This window comes from Berghia stephanieae, chromosome 1 (genome assembly GCF_034508935.2).
Source record: "Berghia stephanieae isolate SIO BIC M18660-M18661 chromosome 1, UCSD_Bste_1.3, whole genome shotgun sequence".
NCBI lineage: Eukaryota > Metazoa > Mollusca > Gastropoda > Nudibranchia > Aeolidiidae > Berghia > Berghia stephanieae.
Genome location: NC_088360.1, coordinates 29,091,946 through 29,119,704, shown reverse-complemented (window position 1 = coordinate 29,119,704; position 27,759 = coordinate 29,091,946). Strand labels below are relative to the sequence as shown.

At 35.8% G+C, this 27,759-nt stretch overlaps 2 protein-coding genes across 4 annotated transcripts in view; one reads left to right on the top strand and one right to left on the bottom strand.

Moving 5' to 3' along the window:
• Positions 1–12,209, top strand: part of LOC144971363 (acyl-coenzyme A amino acid N-acyltransferase 1-like) — a 32,339-nt gene extending 20,130 nt beyond the window's left edge. The window contains exons 10-11 of the transcript XR_013645126.1: positions 9,967–10,122; positions 11,662–12,209. The gene's annotated coding sequence lies outside the window, so the exon portion shown is untranslated. The remainder of the gene's footprint in view (positions 1–9,966; positions 10,123–11,661) is intronic.
• Positions 499–21,037, bottom strand: LOC144971355 (acyl-coenzyme A amino acid N-acyltransferase 1-like). Of its 3 annotated transcripts, none has more exons than XM_078912120.1 (11): positions 20,864–21,037; positions 19,504–19,534; positions 17,552–17,691; positions 16,388–16,577; positions 14,747–15,019; positions 12,311–12,480; positions 11,828–11,941; positions 10,534–10,622; positions 8,529–8,613; positions 7,793–7,994; positions 499–1,549 (listed from the first exon to the last, which is right to left on the bottom strand). In XM_078912120.1, exons 2-11 carry the CDS (start codon positions 19,511–19,513, stop codon positions 1,440–1,442), a joined length of 1,383 nt encoding a protein of 460 aa, XP_078768246.1. In that variant the 5' UTR covers positions 19,514–19,534; positions 20,864–21,037; the 3' UTR covers positions 499–1,439. The 3 variants fall into 3 exon arrangements, with proteins under 3 accessions (XP_078768246.1, XP_078768257.1, XP_078768235.1); XM_078912131.1 differs by lacking the exon at positions 20,864–21,037 and adding an exon at positions 20,566–20,714; XM_078912109.1 differs by lacking the exon at positions 20,864–21,037 and adding an exon at positions 20,431–20,557.
• Positions 21,038–27,759: the final 6,722 nt, after the last annotated feature.

Sequence of the window (27,759 nt, the reverse complement as noted above, 5' to 3'; positions counted from 1 at the left end):
AATAACACTAAAAATAAAATGGAAGAAATAACATGTCAGCCAGCTACATTTTGAATATATAAACCTAGTTTTTAATGTTTATAATCAGAAAATAATGGTTACTTTTCTAAAATATTCAAGATGACAAATGCATAATTGTTTGTGAATACTAATTTATTAATAATTTGAATATTTTTGTTGTCAAATACATAAATATATCAATAATTGTCAAAGTTTTTAAATTCTTTAAATAAAGATTTTCACAATTATCATTTGAAAAATCAGACCGCATTAAAAGGAAGATGTTGTTTTAACAAAAGTCAAATAATTGTAATGCTGAAGGGACAATCATAATTATATTGTATTACATCACCATAGAAATACAATACTATTGACGCTAAACCACAAAATTATCCCCCAGTCCAAGTTTTAAACAAACATAGCAGTACAACTGTGTCACACTTGACTGGTTTCATATGACAAGCTGCTATAACATAAAGAGATTATTTTAGAAAAAAAAAACAGATATGCAATATCCACTGAACGTGCTCAACGCTTTACAATAACCTATAGCAATGAAGTGGAGCAGATGACTTGAATGGGAACGATTTTGAAAGACAAATTTAGGGTTTTTGTTCAGCTGTAATTATTCTTTGGTCAAGGAAAATCCTCACCTTGAGTTCCCTCTGCACCCGGTTGTAAAAAAGATGGCCATTGTTTTATTTGTGATGATTGCAGCTATCCTATAGCAAAATGTGCAGGGAAACAAACAAAAAGACTTGTAAGACTTGTTTTAGAATACAGCAGCAGCATATGAGACCTGATTACATCAACATCAATCAATAAGATATAAATGATACAAAGAAGAGCCTGTCTATTTGTCTGTGATGACTACAATCAACAACACGGTGTAAAAGACATGATGGAGTATTTAAACTGGACCTCGCTTATCGAACGGAGAAAGAAGAAAGAGTTGAATTTATTGTTCAAGGGCTGACAGGGAACCACCATCATCCCTACTGACACATTGAAAAACCGCGGAAGAAAAGAAAATGAATATGCACTGTCATATTCCAGAATCAAAGCACACAAACAGTCATTCTTTCCCAGTACTGTTCACACATGGAATAGCATCCATGAAAGTGCCAGGGCATGCGAATGTAGCTGCTTAAAGCTCGAAAAAATAAAAGTTATAAAAGGGAATAGAAAATTCAATTTAATTTTACAAAGACAGATGATGTGGATGTTTCTGGTTTCCCCTTTATCAACAAAACAAAATGAATGAGACACTAACAAAACAATCTTTTGTTTATTCTCCTCAACAATGCAATCCTCTCATCTCTCATTCATCTTTAGCGTCTCATTCATTGTGTTTTGTTGAAAAAGAGGAAAACAGAAACGTCCACATCATTTTCTCTGTAAATGAAATGAAAACTTCTATTCCCTTTAAATGCTGTTATTTAAGATGAGGTTGGTATGTAGGTTCGTAAATGTTTCAGAATTCTCTGCCAAGAGTCCTCCTGGGCATGGGCATGTTCCTTCATCAGACCACCAAACAACATCAACACTCCTAATGTAAGGAACAAAGAAATAAATATATAATCATAATAAAATCATAATAATAAAAATAAAAAGAAGAAGAAGAAGAAGAAGAAGAAGAAGAAGAAGAAGAAGAAGAAGAAGAAGAAGAAGAAGAAGAAGAAGAAGAAGAAGAAGAAGAAGAAGAAGAAGAAGAAGAAGAAGTGCAGCTTGACATATGCTTCTAAAAGAAAAAGAAAAGTGGTCCTTCAGAGCCATTAGGCCTGTGGAACTTTATTTTTCTGGTTTCGATAGTGTTGAACAGACAATAGCAGTTACTTGCTATCCTTTAAATAGGATCCTCGTCTATCGCAAAGTATTTTCTGCTAGATCTAATAGACCCAGATTCCCAATCACTGCTGCGTGAGTAGGGGGGTCAGAAAAAATCTTGGCAGCATCTGTGATTGATCTCAGTCCCTTTGTGAGTGAAGCTTGCTCTACCAACTGAGCTAACAGGTCCCCCAAAAAGTAAAGTGAGATATAATATGGGCGAGAATGCCCATTATTTAAAAATAAATAATCAAAACATCACCTTCTGTTGACATATCAGGAAAATTACACGTAACACCAAAACTTCTTATCCCAAGATGGCAACTAAGTGCTATACGACTAGTAGACCTGTAAATGAGCTCTATAAAAATTGACTGAAACTCTTCGTAATTCGTCGTAGTCGTAGCGGAAAAATCCAAAGAATCAAAATGAATAGTAAACAGCAAGCTCGCTTGAGCAAAATAAATGGCAGAAAACTAATTTGCGCTGGAATTACTTAGGCTAATTACCATTGTTCCTTATAATTAGGTACCCAATCAGTGAAGAAAATAGAAACGGTCAACCAGTTTGTTTACAATGTGAGGCAATTGAGATGTACTGTGCTGCCGTGATATGAGAAAAAGACGCATAACGGGAAAACCTACTTTTTCAGGAAACGCAAAAAACTGTTTTACTTAATAACATTGTAACTATTGGCTCGAATCTAAAAGAATTAATAGGTAATTAAAGATAATTTTTTTTGTTATTTTATTCATGGAACTTGAAAACTAAAATATTTGTATCAACTGTGTAATTCACCAAAAGACCTTTTGCCAAATCCATGATTGAAAATTGATTGACACATGTCTTTCACAGATAGACGCAAAAATATTATGCGTCCATCGCACTTTCGGATGTGTATCCAGTGTGTGACAAACGGACGCATATTGTTTTTGCGTCTGTTTGTCATAGACATGGGCTAATTTAGCGGTAATGTGCATATTGATATACAGTGTCATGTGAGGACGCATATCGCCCAATGTTAAGCTATAATAAGCAAAAACATCATAATCGCAGGTCCCTAGAATAATCGGAAGAAACCAATCAAAAACATACGGTATAGGATATCAAGCTGAACATGCTTTATTTCAGAACAATCGCACCAGTCATGTAAATTTTCATAATATTTTCATTTGCAGTGATTTGATTAGCATATTTGTATAACTAGTACTAACTCTCTTTCTCTCCCTCTTTCGTTATAGTTCACTAACATGGAGTTTGCTTTTGTAATCATTGCTAATATTATCACATACATATTATACATTCCATCTCTTCTCTTTAGCAGATAATGAATTGAATCATTACTTTGGTGTAAACGTTGCGTGCTCCTACACATTGTTTGGAAGGTCAACGTTTCCAACTAGTCAGTGAATGATGAAAGGACATTCACCTGTAGGATTTGCAAAGAATTTTACTCGTGGAGCTGGTTGGTAGGTCTATCCAGTACTTTCGTCTATTGGGGGGGGGGGGGGGGGGGGGGGGCGTCAAACCCACAAGTTGTTTCACGATCTCATCCTTCTTGTAAATCCTACACCCCTGGATTTTGTACGAAACTTTGGCGTACAAGCAAATCCGCGTTTCAGAATGTCACATTCGTTGAAGGTATCTTCTTCAAAGCTATTTTGAAGAAGAGTGCCTTTGGTGACCCTCGCCTGAATTCATCACAAACAACCTTAGCTAGGTAGGGACGATTGTCAGCTTTGCTCAACTGACTCCAGAATCCCAGTTGGCAAAGTCATTAAACCTCAACGGCATTGTCTGGCAGCCTGCTTCTACGACACATTGTTCAAATTCATTGAGATCAAATATTTTGCCGTCTTTCTGTCTCAGAACTCTTTGGATTCCGGCATGGGTGGAGTCAGCTGCCATAAAAGTATGACCAGGCTCAAAATAGTTGATTGTGATGGTGCTTACTTTTGTACTCGTAGTAGTCTAATCATTTCAAGATGAAGTAACATAGTATAAAGGGTACAATTTATATCTTGGGCGCTACAGTTATCCAGTCAGAGTGTCACAGATTCGGCATCACGCTTATATATTAGGAAGTGGTAAGAAGCTGATGCAAGGTCTTCATCTTTTCGTCCTGAAATTGATTCATTCCATATCACGGCAATGTCCTTTTCACTTTTTTTTGCAGCCCATTGGTGCAAATGTCTCATTGAATAAGACCAATCTGCTTGTGAAAATGATTCTGTTAGACTGATTCATTCTCGGCAGTAAAATTACTCTTTGCAGATCAGCGGCAAACACTGGATTGGCTGTGTTGGCGTTTACGCTCTTATCTGCATCCCGTTGATACCTCTTTCTTGCATTTCTGTATCGTTTCCGATGGATGATTTTTTCGGCACACGGTTCACACCTTTCTTCACAGTTGCATAGTTGTTTGTGCAACAAGAAGGACTTGCATTTTTCACATTCTTCTTGACCAAGTACAGCTCGTGTGATGTTAAGTTCTTTAAATGCAGAATAGTAGTTTCTTTGATATGGCTTTTCCAGTGACTTCGCAAAAAGTTTTCGTGCATATCATTGATGATCAGATCAGATGGTAAATATCTCCTGAAAGGCGCGTGCTCACGTCTATAATGAATAATGCTTGCTTTATATTTCTCTATGTGTTCATGGATAATGCTGTGGTCAATCTTGTGCCAGGGACTATGACGTCCACGATTGTCAACAAGGGGTACTTCTATGACATTGTTTTCGTTAACACCGACATCCTTGAAAGCGCTCCTTATCAGTTTGCCATTAATAGCTTTGAATCCGAGAGTAGTAAGGAAGAACTTTTTGCACACGGGATGGAAGACTCCATCTTCCTGTTTCATTGTATAGTTGCATGTACATGACTAGGCAATTTTCTCCTTGGAAATAATGCCTTCGCCCTGTTCTCTGCATTCTGTTTTACTTACCCAAGTCCGTACAAATTGGCGCTGGTCCTTCCAATCCTCTCCCCAAAACATCTGTTAAGCTCCCGTCGCTGGTACTCCAAGAATCTGTCACGGCATTTTTTGGAGCAGATCGGCGCACAACCTTCCAAGACCGAATGCTTTTCTCTCATTCGCAAAAGCTTGTGTATTTCCTAGTCTGCTTTTGTATCGGCGTCTTGTGCTTTCTCTTTTTTGAGTGAGTAGACACTGTCTCTATTTCTAGATCTGGTGTAGTTATTGTTTCACTCTGCTATCATGGTCTCTATAATCGATGACACACCTGGAACATGCTCTCCTTCAGATATTTCTCCTAAACCGGCAAAGGATGCCGGCGTGGCAGTTTCGGACAAATACTCTTCCTCTTCAGCAAATGGAACTCTAGGGGAAGTGGTTTCGGTGATATATTTAGAAGCAAGTTCCAAATACATTTCAAATTCTGAGTCACTATCTAAACTTTGTTTCTCAATGGTAAATTCAACACAAAATCCATATCGTTTGCATCTGCTTCTTTAATCTCAACAGCCAGTTTACATGCTTCTTCTGCAGATTTTCGTATCGGTGTTGAGGTAAACCTATCTAGCTCGTCTCCTCCGTTTTTCTTGTTGTCCGTGGTTTCTTTAAATCTTTTCCTCTCTGCTTTTATGACACTCATACATCATGTAATTCCTCGTGATAGAGGTTTCACTGTTGATCTGAGCTAGCTGTTTCAATGGAATGTCAATATCTGTTTCACTGGAGTCTGATTGTCATGACTTATTTAATCTGGGTTGGCTGAGGTGGAGGTACCGGTGGCTCTTTTAGGGGTTCGATCATATCTGATGGAAGAGATATAAAAATGGATATTCAAAAATTGAACGTGAGTGGACTTATTAAAATAATCTTTATCATAAAGTAACGTTGTTATGATATGATATTGAGTTACAGTTGCTTGCCTTTCCCAAAAGAATATTGCAACAGGTTATTGAGGGCTAATTGGATGCATAGCTAGAGACTTATTGTCTCAGTAGTTAAGGTTTTCAATTGATTCAGAAGTTACCGAGTCCGACACAGTCCTAGGTTGGTTTCCAGGCACGATTGGTTTTATTATTTTTCCCACTGTCCTGATCCCAAGCAAGGGGGGTGCGCAGTTTGGTCAAATTTCAGTGGAAAGGTGGGGGTGCGCACTTTAGTAGAACGCCGAGGGAGATGGGGGGGGGGGGGGGTGTTCATTTTCACCAAAGAAGGTGGTTTGACCGAAGAATTCAACCACAGCAAATTACAGGGACAGTATTTTGTATATTTAAGAATGAATTTTAAGTTTAATAAGATCAAAAGGAGGGAGGGGAGGTTCGCGAAAATTCCGAAAATTAATGGATGGTGGTGGGGGGGGGGGGGGGGGGTTGGGGGGCGGTGGGCGTCTATTTGATACACTAGAATGCTGCTGCTACTACTACTACTACTACTACTACTACTACTACTACTACTACTACTACTACTACTACTACTACTACTACTACTGATACTACTGATACTACTATTACTACTACTATACTACTACTACTACTACTACTACTACTACTACTACTAACTACTACTACTATCTACTACTGCTACTACTACTACTACTACTACTACTACTACTACTACTACTACTACTACTACTACTACTAATGTACATACAAATGCTTTAACTGCTACTACTAATACGACTACTACTTATTTTACAACTTATACTTTCATAGTGATATAACGATGATGATTATAATAATAACATTAATATTAATAATTGTCATCATAATAATAATCACAAATATAGTACGTGTAATAACAATAACAGTAGTGCTATTAGCATGTAAATCAACATTTGTCTAAGTTAAATATCACAAACACAGATAAACCGTCAATAGCAAATAATTATTAAACTTTCTCACTAATATATGACAAGTAATTATATGATAATATATACATAAAATCTTTGATCACTTGAATAGGAAAAAGATAAAACTCACCCGAGGAAATGAAGAATTCACACCAAAACAGCAAGTTACTCGTACGTCTTTGATGATTGACTATTTGATGAAAATTGGAGAACAATGATATGTTCTTTTCACCGTCACCAGTCGTAATACAAACGGACGCATATATCTTAATTTTTGGAGAGTGTCTTGGCAGAAAGTCGCATATCCGAAATGCGTCTTTTTGTGAAAGACAAATTATGTCATTCGGTGGACGAATGAGAGAAAAAGACGCATATTACAAAATGCGACCGTCTGTCATATCCACTTTCAATATGCGTCGATCTGTCATTCCTCGAAACGAATTTAAACCAAATTAGGTCAAGTCGCATATTTTCAAAATGAAACAACTTTTTTATTTACAACGATTGAGTTACGAAACCCAGGTAGAAAAATGCGCCTTTCTCTCAAGTATGTGAATCCCAGAAAATGTCAATTTGACCTAGATACCGATATGCGTCTTTCTTCCCTATCACGGCAGTGTGGCAATCCCTAACTTTCGATTTGAAGGTGTCTACATAACGCACTACCGGCACGCATTTTAGTTATTTCATATTTTTACTTCCCTCCAGGTAAATGTGGTCAATTTTGACTTAGACGAAACAGTGAAATTTATCGCTCAGCGGCTCAGTTAAAATTTTGGCTGCCATTGGGATCACGACAGGTTATGAAAGTGAAAAAATAATTTCACAAAGGCTGTGTGAAAATACACTGGGATGTGTTCAGACACGGCAATTCTAAAAAGTGTCGCTTAGCCTTAGCAATATATCTATCGTTAATATAAACGGCCCATGAGCTTTGCGTAGCACTATGGAACATTCCTAATTACTTAACGGTCATTCAACTACGATTCATGAATTCTTTCTTTCTTCATTTCTTTCTATCATTTTTTTAAATATTTGAATTTGACGAATTGACTGATTTCAGTTAATTGACTGAGAATATACAGGTCTATAGACCATAAACCTGCAAAAGGAAAAAAGATTAAATTACCACTAATAAACTTACCAAAGCTTGGATTGACAAAAGATCGACACAATGCAGTGTAGGGAGGCTCCAGGAGATGACCAGCTCCAGGGTATCGCACCACCTCAAAATTGTTTTTCTTCTCCTCTGGACAAGCGTCTATCAACAATTTGTAGCAGTCAACATCCAGTTGATAATCGTCCTCCGACACCAGAAGGAGATGTTTGGCATTGCCTTGCCAAGCCTGATGGTATGTAAATGATGAATCAATGGATGAAAATCTATAATGCAAAATCATAATAAGCAAAACATAGTCTTTACTTCATTGGAAAACAAATATTGAAATTTAAATAACATAATAAAAAAAAAAATTTTTTTTAAGGAATCAAGCAAAAGAGCACTTGAATCAAAAATGTGTCTTCATCCGAGATATTCATTTTCAAGGTATTTAAAAAAATAAAAAGTCTGATAAAACATGTCAGTTTACTCAGATTCCTATGAATTTTGATTTTAACAAGTAAACATCACCAACTTTTCACTATCAACTTTTCCATCTTCTGACTGACCGATTAATTGTGAAATTTTATTCTAAAAGATTGACATTGACTTTCCATGAAAAAACATCAACATGATTTAAGGAATTGGTCTAGCCTTCATCACTAGTTTCTTAGCTATAAATATCTCCTCCCCCCCCCCCCCCCCCCTCCCATCTCTGTCTCTCTCGTTCATTAATTTCAAATCATTCAACTCATGATATATTGTATCATACAAATCTCACAGGAATCAAGTTGTCCATGTATGGAGTACTCTTTAGCAGCATCAATTCACCCTCAGGGGACATGTCACATTGGCTTACATTAAATCTGTGAAAAAGATGAATATCGAATCACTTTAGCCATTTAGAATCTAAATAATCCACAGTACAACCTCTGGATAACGACGACCCTGAATAACGACAACCCCTGGATAGCGACATTGACCTCTGGTCACAAATTTTTTGCTGTACGTTATTAGTAATAAAAATACCAAAATAACAACATACATTTTTAGTAAAAAACCCTGTTTAGAGACATCGTTATAACAATAATCGGCAGTTGATGCCGATGATTAATACCAAAACATCGTCATCTCATAGTCTAAACGCCTTTTTTCCACCTCCCAATGAGATTGCTTTGTTACCGACCAATCAGAACACATGTTTACTACACTGCATTGAATCAGAACTTGCTCACAGCAAAAGAAGTTTATAAGTGGATGGTGCTCTCAAGGGTCCATTAACCGTCCATGATAGCTACCTGTCTGAGGTCAGTTGAGGTTCAGTGATATCAGGAAATGTTATGTCCAATGGGGGCAATTAAGGATATTGATGGTCTTATACGTAATATGTTGGAATAGCCGGGAAAGCAGTAACTGCCTCTTTCACTTTATTATTTTCATTTGAAAAATCTGTTGTTCCGCTAAACATCAGTCCACATCTGATCTTATTGTGGTTAATACCTAGTTTTTTCCTTTTTGTTTGTTTGTTTTGTTTTGTTTTTTTTGTTTGTTTGTTTGTTTGTTTTGTTTTGTTTTGTTTTTTGTTTTTTTTTTTGGGGGGGGGGGGGGGGGGGGTTCAATACCGCATCTGCAGATGCTTTTTTTCTTGGCATTCCATGTACAAATATAGACAAGCCATCAACCAAACGTCCGATGTCAACGAAAATCACCCATAGTGTCCAAGATTACCAATCTTTATTATCCTATGATTATTAATTAAAGTATAAACTCTGTAACAATTGAATCTTATGACAACAAAACTTCTTTTTGAAAGACAGGAAACAGTTGCAATCCGAAAACTTTCTTGATTTGTTGAAAATAAGATGAGTAAAACTTTTGAAAAATAATTAGGGATGATGATGACGATGATGATGATGATGAATGATGATGATGACGATGATGATGATGATGATGATGATGATGATGATGATGATGATGATGATGATAATAATAATAATAATAATAATAATAATAATCATCATCATCATCATCGACATCATCAGTGTTGCCAGGTTGATGGATTTTCTGCCAAAATGGCGGACTTTTATCATCATGTGGCAGGGAAAAAAATGGCCTGGCGGATGGCGGATTTTTGATAATTTGTATATCCCTTTAAAAAAAGGAAAAGTATAGCCATCAAGTCTAATTATTTCTTCTTTCCCCCCCCCCCCCCCCCTAAGTGTCTTCTAGGAGCACCTATCGTGAGCGTACTGATGACCTATATCTATATTACAAAACCCATTCAGATTAACCGAAAGAGAAAACAATATCCGACAGTCAAACAAAATCGAAACTCCAAATCTTCATGCCTTTAAAAAGGAAACAGTTGTAAACAGGTGAGTAGCGTTTGTAACATAAGTTTTATTCTGAGACAATACACTATTGTTGATTATAAGTGTTTAAAATCAAAAGTGGACTTTTGGAGATTTTGGGCAAATGCATGATTCATCATCATCACATTCATCATAATCATCATCATCATCATAATAATAATAATAATAATAATAATAATAATAATAATAATAATAATAATACAATTCTATCATTATCATCATCATCATTCTTCTTCTTATCTTTATCATTACTTTTCTTATTTCCTCTGATACCCTAAAGAAAACATATTTGTCTTTTTATAAATTAAACAAAACAAAACCATTAAAACATGCCATTCATCCGATACTCCAAACCAAAAAAATTTTGTTTATTGCACTCCAAAAAGTCTACTTAAATTCCGTCTGATGACTTACGGTGAGCCTCGACAAAGCAGCTTTTTCTTGTGGTACAAATCATTAAGACCATAATATGGGAGACCATTGATGGCAACAACACATTTTATCTGGAAGAATCGAATTGAACTTATGAATTGTGAATTTGTATTTTTTTTTAAAGTATTGGAATGCAATTGCATCACATTAAGGCTAAGGTCATACCATTTATAGAGACAAAAAGATGACAAGACAGTCAAAAGATTATAACTATCAAAAGTTAGTTAGCCAAGAAAAAATAGGACCAGAAAATGAAATAGAAGCTTCAGCTTAATCGACAAAGAGAAATGATGTGAATGTTTTAAGTTTCCTCTTTGTCAACAAAACATGCTGAATGAGACACTGAAGATGAATGCGAGATCTCATTTGATGACATCAGACTTGCCAATTAACCTCGACCATTTGAAAAGATTTATCATATTTTTCCCAATATTTATGCTCATTTTCTCATATTTCTTTCCAAAAAACCATATTTTCAACACGCGAACAATCCAAAATTTCAGATTTAACAACCGTTGAATTTATGGAGTCTTACCAAGCTAGTAGAGAATAGGAAAATCCTACAGTTCTTGTGACAATCATCTGTTTAGTTACTTAGATTCTCATCTAGGGAATGACATTAAGACTTCAACTATTTACTTTATCATTTTTTCCCCATATTATCATATTTTGTACCTCAAAGCATATTGAGAAATCATACTGGTTGGCAAGCCTGTTTTTTTGGGTTTTTTTAAAGAGTTTTACGGCACTTGCAACACATTTAGGTCATATCAGCGCCAGTACAAAGGAAGAAAATATGATAGTTCTAGTTCTAGAATTACAATTAAAGTACCCAAGAAAAAGGAGGACAAAGGGGGATTAGTTCAAATAGGGAACATGTAGATTCCAAGAGCACACAATCAATGTACTTAAATTGAGATTAGTAAATGTCTCATCCTAACACAAGCACAGGTCCCTGCTAAGAGGAACACACTCAAATGTTTACAAATCATATGTAAAACAAAAATAATACAATGCATAACAGAGAGATGATTTAAAAGTTGTAAAAAAATATCATCTCCCAAAACCCTAACTATACATTTGACTGATTCCCTCCAGCAGGGTATCCAGCCAGGGCCAGGTCAAAACCAAGTAATCTCATCCCAAGACAAAGACAGAAAGTATGTTGGAAAACAGATACAGTGGAATAGAAGATACAGTAAGTGCCTCCCTGACCACTATGGGAGGTCAGGAACCCCACCCAGTGGCAAGCCTGTGACATTCTAGTTGTACGTACCTGATGGAGGAAAGCACTCATACAATATGCATATTCCACCCCCTTTGATACAGCCAGGACCCCAATTCCATGGGGACATACTTTGGGATGTGAAGATAACCAGTTCACTGCCTCCTAAAATGGGAATACGAAAAAAGGTTGAAATTTATTGTCTTTTAATAACCGGGAAGAATAAATTACAAATTCGTGAACAACATATTACCCCACGGTGTTATTTCAAAAATGCTGCTGAGCAGTGCACTAATGGTAAACCTGTTAGAATGCGACATTTTAAGTCATTTAACACCACTCCATAGTGATTTACCAGTAATTGGATGGTATTATCAACAAGTAGACTGTCACATAATTGTTCAATAATAATATGAAAATAATAAAAATAAAATTCCTTTTATTCATTCCATATTCACCTGGTATTGTAGAAGAATAATCCAAACACCGAATATTGAGTATTAACTATAATCAAGGTCAAATGTGTACTGGTACCTCAAAATAGTCAAACGTGATATCCATCAAATATTCAGGAAGATCTTGGTATCTGAAAAACGGCAGGGAAAAGGCAGCAAAACCATGAGATGCCAAAAGAGCTGCTCGGTACTCCATGATTCCTCCCGCTGACCCAAACATGTCGATGACTCCTGGAAATGGTCCCTCACCTGATAAAAAGAAGTGGACCAGATTAATGAATATACATGAACAAATTTCAGAGCATATATATAAAAATGAATAGTGATTAGTCATGATAAGGCCGGAGTCCTTGGCTGAGAGGGAAACAGTCAAATGCATAGTTATTGTTTTGAGACGTGATATTCTTTTCTTTGTAAATCATCTCTCTGTTATGTATTATTATATTTGTTATTTTGAATGTATAATGTAAGCATTTGAGTGTATTCCTCTAAAAGATAAAACTTAAGTGAATATTCGTGACAACATTGCAAAGACAATAAGAATAATTAATATTCATTACAATTTTGTTTTTTTCAAAAAGGTAGTGAATAGTCATGACATTTCAGGTTTCAAAATCAATTTTTTTAAAAAGCCAAAATGATCTATCAGATGCATACCAAATTTTTTTTAAAAACATCTGGCAATGTCACACTATAGAATAATTCTGAATATTTTTAGTCCTTTTTTTCTGACGTAATGGTCTTGTAGTATGAGACTTGCTTTCAGACAATAGGTCCACAGTTTGAGTTCTGCCCTGAGCAGTGCACAACTAAGTCCTTGGATAGGGCTCTTAACTCACATTTTTCTCGCCTTATTCGGGTGTAAAATGAATACCTGGCTATTAACAGCATTATCTCTGTTTGAAAAAAATGTGTACTATCGCCTTAACTCTTTAAGATTCAACCCGACAAAAACCGACAACGGCATAATATTCATGGGCGGGGTAGTCAAGACTGGCCTCAGTAAGTAAAATCCAATCGTTGTGAAGGAAATGACAGGCCCTGTCACTGCCGCAGGGTGTTTTCAGATTTGATTTTTATAAATTTGCCGACAGAAAAGAAAATACGTTTCAGAAATTGCGATTTAAATCATATTTTATTTGCGGGTGAAAATCATTGACATTGCACTTTGTTTGGTAAAAATCGGTAAAAAATTACGACTTTCGTGATGAAAAATGACTTTGAAGACCATTATTGTAAACTTTTAAAAATATTATGAATAATTTATAACTCCCTTATTTGTGGGTCGATTTTGTCATTCGAGGTATCAATTTTATTGTAATAAAGAGATAGGAACTTCAGAGTTATTTTTTCTGATGCGAAATTATTACTTTGTAATTTTAGCACCAAGCTAAATAGTCGGTAAATAAATTTGTTACACCTCTTTGATAGACCGCCGGGTCCGTTTGTGTAGAATTGTGAATCAAGCATCTCAAAGTCTTCGACCAATCACAGGCTATCTATCCAGCTGGCCGAAACAAAGACGCTTCTCCCCGTCGATGTATTACGCTATTGTTATGCAAGGAATATAACACCTTATGGAGTAGGCCTAAAAGCTGAAATCTAAAAGTAAAAAATATAATTCTGAGGAATTTGAAAGTCACATTGCTGAAATCAGCTTGAAAAAAGAAGTACATTGGTCTTTGTTTCATAAAAATCGGTTGATAACCAACTGTTTTACGAATAAATTTGATTTTAAAAATTGCTTTTGTTTATTTTAGCTTTTTTAGCAACTTTTTTATTTATCGGCCGATTTTCTTGATTTTTATATCATTCTTTATATCTCAAAGAGACGAGATCAGTGATATACTTTGTTTGTTTCAAATGTAGCTAGAACATAATTTGGCTTTTTTACCTATCGACCATGCCTGGATAATTTATTCAACAACGTGGCGATGTGACGCAACTATTCCATGGCCGTCTTCCACTGCATCGACGATGATTCAATTCATTGTTGACGGCTGTTGACACGTGAGCTGCCAGAACGACCAATCGTTGAAGGGTCAAGATGGTCAGTAGCCAATCGTTCTTCGGTCAAAAAACTTATGAACTCACGAGAACAAAAGTTTGAAATTTGGTGATGGACGGACCTATGAAATCGTTTCTGGGTGGAGTTTAGCCATGAGTGACCGTAGAAAACGAAAAGGCGACTACAGATATCAAAGAGTAGGCTTATATCATCAAAGGATGTCTACATGATTGACATGGCCATATAGGGAACTCATTATCTACTCCCCCAAAAAGAATCTGAACACGAGAGGGTTAAGGCATCATGCCTCGTCTTACATGTTAAGGGTTGCTGTTGGCTGGGATTCCTTGTAAAGTGCTTTGAGCGTGTTTAATGGATATTGCACGATATAAATGCAAGTTTTTTTAGGGTTTTACTTTCTAAAAAAATTAAATCGAGATAACATGCTGTTCTAGTTACATATTCGACTTTACTGACTTATGCAATGTAAAGAAGTAAAGAACTCACCTGCTGGAAGATACAAAACACCACGTACATTGCCAGCTTTAACCTCTATCCTGGTGACCTCAGAGGGGAATCTCAACCAACGTTCAAGTTCTATCTCTGCTAGGCTTTCTGGTTTGCTATTAGATTTGTAAATATCCTCCAGCTGTAAATGACCGAGGTATGTACTCAGTTGAATGAACATGGGTTGGTCAGTCTTTCTCCAGAGCATCCTAGCATTACCAGATTGGCCAGGAGGTGATTGCAAACTCCATACAATTCCCATAGGCTCCAAACCTGAAGGAAAATCAAGAATTTTAAAACATATCGGCGGTTACATCTGGTGTCTGGTATAAATCTTTATTTTATCTTGTTCGTTTTTTTTTTTTGTTTTTTTTTTGTTTTTAAGGGTTTTATGGCACTAGCGATACATTTAGGTCATTTCAGCACCAGTAAAAAGGGAGAAAAAATTCTAAAGCTAAAAGGAAAGGTAGCCAAGAAAAAGAAAGATAAAGTGGTCTGGTACAATAGGGAACAGATGTAGATTCCTAGAGCACACTATTAGTGTATTTAGCTTGAGATCACCGAAAAGTCTCACAGGATTCCACTAAGAGGAATACACTCCAATGTTTATATAATATATCCATAACAGAAAACATAACTTACAAAGAGATGATTTACTAGGAAAAAAAATCATCTCCCAAAACTAATACTTAACATTTGATGTTTCCCTCTCAACTCCCAGCTAAGGACTCCGGCAAGGGCCAGGACAAAGCCAAGCAATTCCATTCCATGAATAAAACAAAAAGCAAATCCGAAAACAGGTATGAGGACAGAAGACACAGCAAGTGACTTTTACTCAACAGTCATCTTGCCAATAAATTCTATAATTTTAAACAAAATTCTTGCTTTATAAAATGAATCTATCATGTCTTTTTTTAATAAGTCTTAGCCAACCTTATGTGCAGCAGATGTTGAAATAGCTCATATCAACAACTGTAAATTGTGACATTAAACCAAATTTCCATTTTCCACCCTTTGCACTCTTTGACAATGACAATTTTGTAGGACTTGTTTACATAGACAAAATGATTGTTCTAAAAATAGCAAAAACCAATCACAAGCAAAAGATGTAGGAAGAATCTAAAGCAAGTAGAAGAAGTTGGAGGAATCTAAAGCATTCTCCAAGGAGCACAGGTGCGAATGAGTACAGTGGTAAATATTAAAAGAAGACCTCTCTTATGTGTTGGATACCGTAGATAATGGAAATTTGTTGACATACAAATTGATTGGGGAATAGATGGAGCTTCTTGAAGTGTTGTAAACATTATGAAGTTGGAAATACAATTTACTTTACTTTATCCGAACCAGCGACCACCTGAGCTCTTGCCCTTCGGTCTTGGGCCACGACGTAAAAGTTAGACGTCTTTTGTAGTTGTTCCAGGTGACTATTTAAAAAAAGTGTGTTATTGATGCTTGGATTTGGTGGGAGGAATGGAAATACAATACAAGGACATGCAATTTAATAATCAATTTGTTTGAAAGATAATTTTTGCTCAGATATTTATCCTTTTTTTGTTATGCAGAAACCTCAAGGACTGAACGACAGTTGATCTTGACCGAAATGTAAGTAATTGGTGAAGAATTGTTGAACATAAAACTAACCTGTGTAAGTTCCCCCAGTTGAAGGCTGTTCTGTAATGCTAACTTGACCACATTCATTTGACATGTAGTGACCACAAGAAGCAAAGATAATCTCTTTCTCTCCCTGAATGCACTGGCCATGAAGAGTTATCTTTTCATTACTTGGGAAGTTATCCAACTTGATGTTGATTTTCTCATCATATAAAGCAATCTGGTGAAATGGAAATTATCATTATTCAAGGTTGACCTTTCATTTTTTTAAATTGCAAGTTTTCATTCATGACATAGATTGTCACATTGTCACAATCATTTTCCAAAATTAAAAATTAAAAGAAGTGAAGTAAAATAAAAGTGATAAGTTACTAAGTAACTGGAAGCTGTGAACTGTAAAAAAAAAAAAATGAATATGACTGCTTTAACAAAAAGAAAACCAGATTCATTTTTGTTTTGTTTTGTTTCTTTACCGCTTTTGGTATTTTGTTCTTTTTCAAAGCTGTTATATTCGTATTTTGTTCATAAAAGTAAAACAAAGTACCTGTAATAATTCATTCTATCTGTTTTTATAAGTATCCTTAAATATAGTACTGATTTCTCAATATTTTTCTTTCCCCCTTGAACTAGATATTAATTTGCATTCCTTAACAGCAATTATGTTGTACCACTGTCACATGGGTCTCAAATCATAATTAAAAAACAAAACAAAACAAAAAATTGTAAATAAAAAAAGAGGAACATTACCCAGCTTTCATGAAATGCGCAATTTATTAGAAATCAAGTGGAGCTTTAATGACAGTATTGATAAAATATAATTATTAACAAAGACACATCTACTGGCACCAGAAAAATGGTAAGTTTATTAATATTAAAGAACTAACAAATATGGATCAGGTTTTGCAAACCAGACAAAATAAAACTAACACCTCTTTACAATGAGTATTGAAGATGCTAAATAGCATTCTCTCCTTAGGTTACTTTAGCCTCTTTTTTTTTTCTTTTATTTATTTTAAATAGACAATTAAGAAAAAAAATCCCAATGGAAGTATTTCCTGTGAAAAAGAGAACTGCTTCTGTAAAAAGGTATGGGCCTCTGTATATATATATATAGATATAAATATCAAAATTGAAAATAACAACAAAAAGACTATTCCCGTTGGTGAAATAATGATTTTACACAATGGCACTTACCCTTGGTTCTGCATATATAACAGGACAAGAAGTTCCTTGGCTTTGCATGATGGTTGTTGAACAAGATCGGAAGGCAGGATTGCTTAATAATGTGATTCTTGGTTGACATAATATGTGTCGACATAGTGTCGAAAGACGTCCTGAAATCAATATGGTATGGGTTAAGTTTACAAAGACAAATCCCACCATTCACCAACAGTAGAGATGTGATTTTCATGAAAGTTTATACGTCAAATATCAAATTGCTTCCTGTTTTTTTTCGGTTTTTTTTGGCCTTTTATCACTGGGAAATTTACTTAGAACTACAAGTCAACCCAAAGCTGCTAGAAACTGTGGACTGTAAAAAGTAATGTTCAAAATGAATAAACCAGTTTTTAAAAAGAACAAAATACCAGAAACAGAATATTTCGGGTCTGAAATATTCCATGTTTTGATAATTAGTTATTTTTTTGAAGCTGTTTTATTCATTTTCTGTACATTTATTAGAAATCACGTGGTGTGATTTCAGCCTGTGCCTGGTCAAAGGGAAGTAAGAAAAGTGGCAAAAAGGCAGAATGGGTTAAAAGGTTGAAATTTCTTTCCCTTGACTTGTCTTGTCATTAAGTCGCAACTCTGTGCATCGAAGATACTCATGACTGTGAGTTTTATGAGAACAAATGGACGTGCCTAGGCTTTTATTTTGATTTTATTGATGTCTCTTGTCAAATTCAATTTGGCCATTTATTTCTAAAATATTTTCAGGCAGAGAATTCCATATTCGGATGGTGCTTGGAAAAGACGAGTTGAGATGAGCATTAACTTGTGACTGTGGGACCCGGTATGAGTGCTGTTTTCTGTTGTTTGGGTCATTGTCAGTCCAAGATGAGCCTTAAAGAGGACTTTGGCTTTTTGTATAATGCGTCTTTCATGTAATGGCGACCAGTTTAGGCTCTTGCGCATCTCACTGATGCTTTCAGTCCTCCTGTAGTTGTTACAAACAAACCTAAATGCTTTGTTTTTAATTTCTTGAGCTAATCCATCTGCTTTTTACTCTTGGGGTTCCCAAACACCATAATCTAAAATTGGCCGTACAAAGACTTTATAGCAGGTTTCTTTGATGTTCCTTGGACAACTTGGTACATTTCTTCCTAAGAATCCAAGTTTTGTATTGGCATTTTTACAAACTTCATTGATTTGGTGCTGCCAAGACATTTTGATGTCAAGAGTTAATCCAAGATATTCAGCTTTTTGCAGTCTCCAATATTTCTTCGTGTATATAATAATCTGAACTTATTATTTTCTTTTGTTCATGACACGAATAAGCTGGCATTTCTTCGGGTGGAATTCTATTTTCCATTCTTTCTCCCATGATTGTAGCCTGTCCAGATCTTATTGAAGTATATTGCAATCTTTTGATGTGTGAATTTCCCTATAAAATAAAGAAAACTTTCGTCCGCAAAAAAGGCAAATTTTTTATCCTTTTGATACTTTACTCGGCAAATCATTGATGTAAATAATAAAAAAAGAAGTGGGCCTAAAACTGTTCCTTGAGGTACACCTGACAGGACTGGAAGTGCTGATGACATTTTGTTCTCAACCATGACTCATTGGGATCGCATTGAAAGAAATGATTTAATCCATGCATGGGTGGTTTTTGAGATCCGATAATGATCAAGTTTATTCCAAGAGGCTTTGGTGGTGTAGTTTATCAAATGCTTTGCTGAAATCCAGTAGAATGACATCTGCCTGGCCCCTTTATTAATTGTATTTGCAAAATCATCACAAGTCATGATCAGTTGTGAATCGCATGAAAGATGTTTGCAAAAGCCATGTTGGGCATCTGTCAGCATGTTGTGGTATCAAGGTGTTCCAACAGTTTATATTATATTGATATGAGGGATACTGGCCTACAGTTTTCAGCACTGTGTTTGCTGGCCTTTTTAAAAATATATATAGAAAACAAACATACTCACTTGTGGCCATTTTACAGTTCCAGTCTTTATTCTGAAAGAAGTAAAAAAAAAAAAAAGAATAGAGAGTAGGATTGATTGAATCATAATAAAAATAAAAGCTAAAAATATATTTAAAATATCAGCCCTATTTGCCGAGAGATGTTTCATGAAAGGTTTCCATATGATAAAGAATATCAATTGTGTAAGCTAAAGAACTGATTACATACGAACTAGGCACTAAATAAGACACAAACACACTCCTCATATTAAATAAGAAATACATGCTTTAGGATTGAACCACAATAAATGGTTGATACTTTGCATACATACTCTACAATCACAAACATACACGACAGGTATATTTCCCCCAGGACCACTAGGGTTTGGAATATTCTGCCACACGATATCCTAGTAATAGTTATAGCATAAAACGAATCCCATTAGGAAATTATATGTTGGGTGGAGCATAGTAATCTTAGTAGAGTGCATCAGTTGTCAGGAGGAGGAGGAGGAGGAGGAGGAGGAGGAGGAGGAGGAGGAGGAGAAGAAGAAGAAGAAGAAGAAGAAGAAGAAGAAGAAGAAGAAGAGGAGGACGACGAGGAGGAGAATGAGGAGGAGGAGGAGGAAAAAGAAAAAGCAAAAGCAGACCAGTGGAAAAGAGAAATAGACAGAGAGAGAGAGAGAGAGAGAGAGAGAGAGAGAGAGAGAGAGAGAGAGAGAGAGAGAGAGAGAGACTGAGAGAGAGAGAGAGAGAGAGAGAGAGAGAGAGAGGGAGAAAGAGAAAGTTCTATCATTGATCATTGACAGCAGTGTCATATTGCTCATCATAGTCATTAATATTCATATATGAATTTCACAAATAAATAAACTACTAATCAATCACTGTGTGCATGAAACGCTCGTTTAAATAAATAAAGTGTGTTGTGTTGAATGGCTATGTCCTACTACCTCCATTTTGAAATCTCAATAAAACTGCGAGAGCTTATTTTTTTTTAAATGGCAAAATGCACAGCATATATAGGCCCGGAATGTCGAATTAAATATAAATAAATTCTAGATGAAAGTCAAAGGAACGAAATTGACACCACTCCAGTCAGATTGGATCCTCAGTTCTTTGCTTCACTTAATTCTCTATCAACAATCAAACATTAAAGTAAAGGTTATACATAGTTTTGTGTGTTGGTACGTTATATCAACCAGTGGTTATATCTAGCTATGTTATGAATATTATATGCATGGCTAGGCACTTTGATCAAGTTAAAAAGGATACCCTTGGACTTTGAAATACGAGACAGTTGTTATTGATAATAATATGATATTGTTAGCTTCTCTTTGGTCTTCAGTGTAAAACTGATATTTTTGTGACAAATGTATCTCTTACTGGCAAAAAAAAATAAATAGCTTGCTCTTTTCGATCACTTCGTTGTTATTTATGTCAAATCAAAAAAGAAAAAGAAGTTCGAAGAAATGTTGACAGTTGACAAAGTGCATTGTTCTTGTTTACGTTTACAACTGACAACAAGTCAATCGTGAAAGAACGATATCGAAAGTAGCCTATTTATGTAGACCGGAAAACAACAAGATATGAAGTGAGTAGAAAAGTGCCAGAAGACAATAGAGAATAAAATTTTTTTTCGCGGCGGTGGTGGGGTTTGAACCTGCGACCTTATTGGTACGACAACTCCGCCTGGCAGGTGAGAGCGTGGCTCTACCGTGTGAGCTATCCACGAACACTAAAATATTCGTTTCAAACTCAAAGTCATTTCTAGATCCCTCTCTCACCCACTTCTTGAGACCGCCGATTCGTTCACCACCATCGCGAAGTAATTTTGACCAGCAGTTAAGCTTAATAGCCAATATTCTCATCACAAACATATAACATAGAAACGATTGAGACATTGAGTATGCTCCGGTGTATGGGGTGAATTTTTAATTCAGAAAAGTGAGTGGAGCAGGCACTTATGTTGGTAACAACAAGATATGAAGTGAGTAGAAAAGTGCCAGAAGACAATAGAGAATAAAAAAATTTTTCCCGGAAAAAGAATTTTGAGTGTGTATGTGTGTATGTGTTTGTGTGTGTGTGTTTGTATGTTTGTGTGTGTGTGTGTGTGTGTGTGTGTACGTGTGAATTTTCCAAAGAAATCGATATGAATAAAGGGAATTTTATTTCATTTTTTATTTATTTATTTTATTTTATTGCGGTCCTTCAGAGGCACTATTCCCACGAGGCCAGAGTTTATCCCGTTTCTAGAGCGCAACACGGGCAATAGCAATTGCTTGTCATCCTTTGGATAGGACGCTAGCCTATCGCCAAGTACTTTCCGCCATATCAAACAGACCCAGCTACCCAATCACTATTGAGTGGACAAAGAGGTCAGAAACAATTTTCGCGGGAAACTAACCGGGATCTTCTCAATCCTTTTTTTTGTGAAGCGAGTGCTCTACAACCCGAGCTATATGCGCCGTTAAACTTATCCCCCCTCCCCCCCCAAAAAAAAATAATAAAAAAAGATAAAAAAATAAGATAAATAAAAATAAAAACCCTACAAAAACGCTCTCATTGGTATAAAAATAACATGTATATTAAAGATTCCTTTTCCCTCCTGCCGATTAAACGGGTTTTTATAGCTTAATTTCTCTAACCATTTAATCATACATCTTTGCCCAAGAAACAACAGTAAGAATAACTAACAATTTATGTTACACAAGTTGCCTTTTTTTCCCAGTCACACAAGTGTGTAACGTGTGTTACACAAGTTGCCTTATTTGATGAGAAAATCAATATCCAACTTTCCAAGAAATGAGAGGATAACTCTTCATGCCCGACGCGTCCACGGTCAGAAAAAGATAGTCGACGCATCTTGTGGCCACTACATGTCCCGATGAGTGGGGTCAAGTCGGGTGGCCGAACAACCTTCAACAGGCCTACACATGCGTTAGTGGTATGACACTCGCTTTCGGATCGGAAAGTCCTGGGTTCGAGCCTCGCTCGGCGCATAGTTGAATCCTTGGAAAAGATTCTGCTTCTAACATCTAATGGCAGTGAATTCCACACATTTTCGGGCGGCATGAGAAAACTCTCTTTTTTTAGGTACACTCACTAAGAAGGAGTTAATTTCTAGATCTTTGAGATCAAGGAGGATCGTAACGACACAAGAGATCTGATAGATAGGATGGCGTGGTTTGGCTTAAAATATTTAAAACACATAACTGCAGTTTTGTATATAACTCTCTTCTCAACAGGCAACCAGTGTAGTGTCCAAAACAGAGGTGTAACGTGATCATTCTTCCTCTTTTTCATAATTATTTTGGCAGCATGATTCTGTATGTGCTGGAGCCTGTTTAGCCGATAGTTGGGAATGTTATACATTAAAGCACTGCAATAATAAATCCTAGAAAGTATAAAGGATGAAGCAAGTGTTTGAATAGAGTTTTGATTTTAAAATCTAGCAAGTTGTCCAATTCTTCTAATTTCAAAGTAAAAAGTTTTACATAAGCCTTCAATGTGATGCCTCGTGGTGAACAGGGAGTCAAAAAATACTAAGTCCGTACAAAAAACTTTTTCGTTTTCAATTACCAGAAGAGAATGATTCATGTTATCGAAGATATTTTCGGGTCGTAATATAGAATTTCTGTCTTTTCTTCGTTCATTGTAAATATATTTATGACCATCCAGTTCTTAACATTATCCACACAGTTCTCCATTTCTTGAACCAATAGGCTCACACGATTTATAAAGCTGAGTATCATCAGCGCGCATATGGAAATTAATGTCATATCTTCTAATAGTATCGCCTAACGGTTGCGTGTAACATATGTATCGTAAAGGCCCCAACACAGAACCCTGGGGTACTCCATACATTCATTTAATTAAGAGAAGACTGATTCACATTTACAATTATTGACTGTGAACGATAATTTAAATACGACTCAAACCACTTCAGTCCATTTTCAGAAAGTCCAAAATATTCAGAGAGGCGTTTCGCAAGTATCGAGTGTTCGATCGTGTCAAACGACGCACTCAGATCCAGATCCGGTATTTGGAGAAATTGAATGGGTTTTGCGCCACTGTTATTACTGATTGGGCTCTTAAAAGTCCTGCTATTGCCGGTCAATTTTATAAAAATAAAAGGCAAAGAGGGAGAAAAAATGGGGATTTAAAAAAAACCCTGCTGTTATAACCAGAGGTCTTTTATATCCGGATCTGTTTTACTGAGGTTCCACTGTGGGTGCTACGGTCTGTCTTGCTTCCATAAGAACTTGTCCTGAGGATGGGTAAAGTTAGCTTACGTATCCAGATCTTTGCTAAAAAGGAATATATTAAAAACATTTTTATGCCACATTCTGCCCACCTTGAATGTGGTAATTTTGATGGAAATAAAATACAGAAAAAATAATCAATGATAAAAATAATTCATGATGCATTGTTATGCTATCCACCCATACCTTACCTTTTCCACAGGCAAGGCAAGGCGACGCAAAGTATCTCATTTTCATGGCAGAAGACGACCCTACTGTCATCAAGGACAACTATAAATTACTGCTGGAGTCCTGTCCAGAGGAGAAGAAAAGTACTTTTGAAGTTGTGAGCTATCCATGAGGCGGGCATCTTTTTGTGATGCCTTTTGCTCCTCTAATCCGGAGTAACATCAACCCAACCTTGGGTAAGGCAAAGGGGATTTGGTTCAAATAGGGATCAGATGTAGACTCCAAAAGCATGCACCATCAATATACGTGGTTCGAGATATTCTAAAAGTATAATCCAGACACCAGCATAGGATTCAACATTCAAATGTTTACAAGATGTGTTCAAAACAAAATTATAACGATCGGTACATAGCTGAATGATGATTTACAAGGGAAAAAATATCACCTCCCAAAACGAACACTATACATTTGACCGCTTCCTTTCAGCTAAAGACTCCAGCGAAGGACAGGACAAAACCAAACAATTCCATTCCAAGACAAAGACAGAAAGCAACTCAGAAAACAGATATAGGGATATAGAAGACAACGCAAGTCCCCCTGTTTTTTTGTTTGTTTTTAATGATTTTACGGCGCTTGCAACACATTAAGGTCATATCAGCGCCAGTAAAAAGGATGACAATGGGATGGTAAAAAGTTCTAGAATTACAATTAAAGTGGCCAAGAGAAGGGAAGACAAAAGGGGAATTGGTTCAAATAAGAAACAGGTGTAAATTCCAAGAGCACGCTATCAAAGTACTTAGTTTGAGATCACCTAAAAGTCTCATCCAGACACAAGCACAGGTCCCGTCTATAATATGTATACAAAACAAAATACAGTGCATAACAGAGAGATGATTTACAAGGGAAAAAAAATATATCTCCCAAAACTAACTATACATTTGACTATTTCCCTCTCAGCCAGGGTATCCGGCCAGGACCAGGACAAAACCAAGAAATCTCATTCTAAGAAAAAGACAGAAAGCAAGTTGGAAAACATATAAGGGGATAGAAGACACAGTAAGTACCTCCCTGCCCAAAATGGGAGGTCAAAAGATCACATCCATAACAATAACACATTATGTTTTAATATTCTCATAAAAGGTATAACCATATATTATGTAAAAATTTAGGAAAATTCTGTGCGTGATTGAAAAATCTCATATCCATAACTTTATTGCCTTTCAAACAATGTTATAACAATAACAACGACATAATATGGTGATATAAAAAAAAAATCATCAAAATTTGCTATATAAATTAAATATTCACCTCTCTCTATACTGCTGTCGAGGGCAGAGCCAGGAATCTGATCCGTTGGGTAATGTAATAACCAATTGCACCATTCCTATCAACATCCATTTTGCGTTTAAAAAAAAGCTACATGGCCATCGTAAAAATGATGCTTCTCTACATGTTAAACCTAATTAAATGCACTCTAAGACAAGGAAATGTGTAGTTTCTTTTTCACTTTTCTCAGATTTATTTATATAATATATTTTTAAAAAGTAGAAACTTCAGTATACATGTAGTGGACTCCACATAAAGCCAATACTCTTCAGGTCAACTTCTGCTTTTAGTCAAAACCTTGTTGGTCCCATCTTTTCTGTTCTTTATCTGAGTGTGTTCTATATCTGAGTGTGTTCCATTGATAATGGGTACAGTGTTCCTTATCTGAATGTGTTCCATTGATAATGGATAAGTGTTCTTTATCTGAATGTGTTCCATTGACAATGAGTACAGTGTTCTTTATCTGAATGTGTTCCATTGACAATGAGTACAGTGTTCTTTATCTGGGTGTGTTCCATTGATAATGGATAAAGTCAACCTTGCTTTAAGTCAATCAATCTTTCTGGTCTGGCAGTGTTGACATAATCAGGATTCCACTGTACAGACAATAAGTTAAGCAGTATTTTGTTAAAGCCATTGTGCAAAATACTTCATTTATAAATTCTTTTTTAAAAATTCTGATCATGATTGATTAAATAAGGTAAATTATTCACTTTGGTCGAATTGTCTGAAAAAAAAAATAGTAAAGATATTTTTTAAGACCAATGTTGAGAAAAAAAAAGTAGTGCCGGAATCGGTGACAGTGCTTGCGGAGAGAGGCGACTGAGTTGTCGAAAGGGACAGAGCTGTCCATCATTCTTCTTGTTCAAAATAAAGTTTTTTCTTATTCTCATTGGATGTCTCTTGTCGAATTTGTGTAGTTATGGAAATTTCTATCTATCTGTAAATATTCAGAACATTCTGGTGCCGAAACCCGGGAGACTTTTAGATGGATTATCGTTTCTAAACTTTTGTGAGATAGAGATTTCAAGATGTCGACTAGTGACCGAGAAACTTTAACCCTATTTTCACCCCTTGAAAACGCATCCTATTTTATGCTTTTGGGGTGCAGATGCACCCCCTAACAGGCACATAGAAAAAAACAGGAATATTCCGATTTTCATCCTGTGGGGTGCAACTGCACCCCCTAATATTTTAGTAGCAAATGAGAGAAACCTCCTATTTTACTCTTTGGGGTGCAAATGCACCCCATCTTTACATCACTAGTTTCTATACATTTGATACTATTTTGACTTATTACTGAATAGAGACAAAACTCCACCAACTTATTCGGCAACATATTCAAAAATAATCTGGCAACTTATTAGAATTATTCACCACTTCCTGTTCCTGGATTCCTCCTTTTCTCTTAACACCATTCAAAACACAAGGCTGCCCTGACTTTCAATCTAACAACATCCTGATTAGGTAAGTAAATACCATTTTTAAAGTATGATTCTAAGCTTTGTTTTACCACTAAATATACTTTACAAAATCTAGATCTTATCAAAATGTAAGCTTTAACTGATTCCTGTAAATATGAAGATCCCAAAAATGTAAAGCTATAATCTAGATCTACATTGTTTTGTCACTCACCATTGTTATTTGTAATGCTGTCAAACCCTATACTATAAAAACTGTTGAAAATCATTAGTATACACATGCTTTATAATTTATAATACATATTGTTACCATTAATTGTAATTCTGTCAAAACATATAAAAACTGTTGGAAAACTTTAGTATACATGCTTTATAATTTATAATACATATATCATCATCATCTTTTAAATTGCAAATGCTTGTATCCAGATCTAATAGATTTATTAAAACCTTGAAATGTGTTATCTATTCTTGCAGGGCATGTTTATGATTATAAAGATAAATGGCAAGTTCTAGGACTAATCTGTTTGAGCGCTTCGACAATGAACAAGAGGAATTGGTATACACTGAGCTTCAGCCTGTTGCCCAACAACCAAGTTCTTCATCTGATGTTGGTGGTGATATGGATGAATTACTGGATGATATGGGAGAAAGCAGAGATGGTGAGTTGGTTTTTTTGTGTGCTTACTTTCATTGACACTATAGCAGATTTTACTTTATAACGAGAAGTACAATTTTCAGTGTACCAATCCTGCATTTTATTTCAAAATTCCCTTGATTTATTATTATGATGATGTCATAGATGTCCTGAATGGTGTGAATAATGATTGAAGGTTTCGATTGTCAGGCTTAATTACATTTAAATCACGATTCTATCGTGTGCAGTTTTCACCTAGAGATAAGTAACTGTGATGCGTCTCGAGCAGCACCACAACTAATCTCTAGGTGAAAACTGCAACAGTCAGTTCAAAACTGACACATGTTCTTAGATTAGAGTTTGGTTCTGGTGAAACCTAATCTTGTCGTTAAGGGGTAAAAGATATGATGAGGAGAAGGATCAATATAAAAGCAATACTAATAATATACATTTCACCAATTTTCA

What these genes read in the sequence shown, in the direction of transcription:
- LOC144971355 (XM_078912109.1), bottom strand. An exon ending in CTGCTTTGTCGAGGCTCACC is followed by an intron (nt 8,614 to 10,533) that starts GTAAGTCATCAG and finishes TCTTTTTCACAG; the next exon opens with ATTTAATGTAAGCCAATGTG. An exon ending in TTTTGTCAATCCAAGCTTTG is followed by an intron (nt 1,550 to 7,792) that starts GTAAGTTTATTA and finishes TCCTTACATTAG; the next exon opens with GAGTGTTGATGTTGTTTGGT.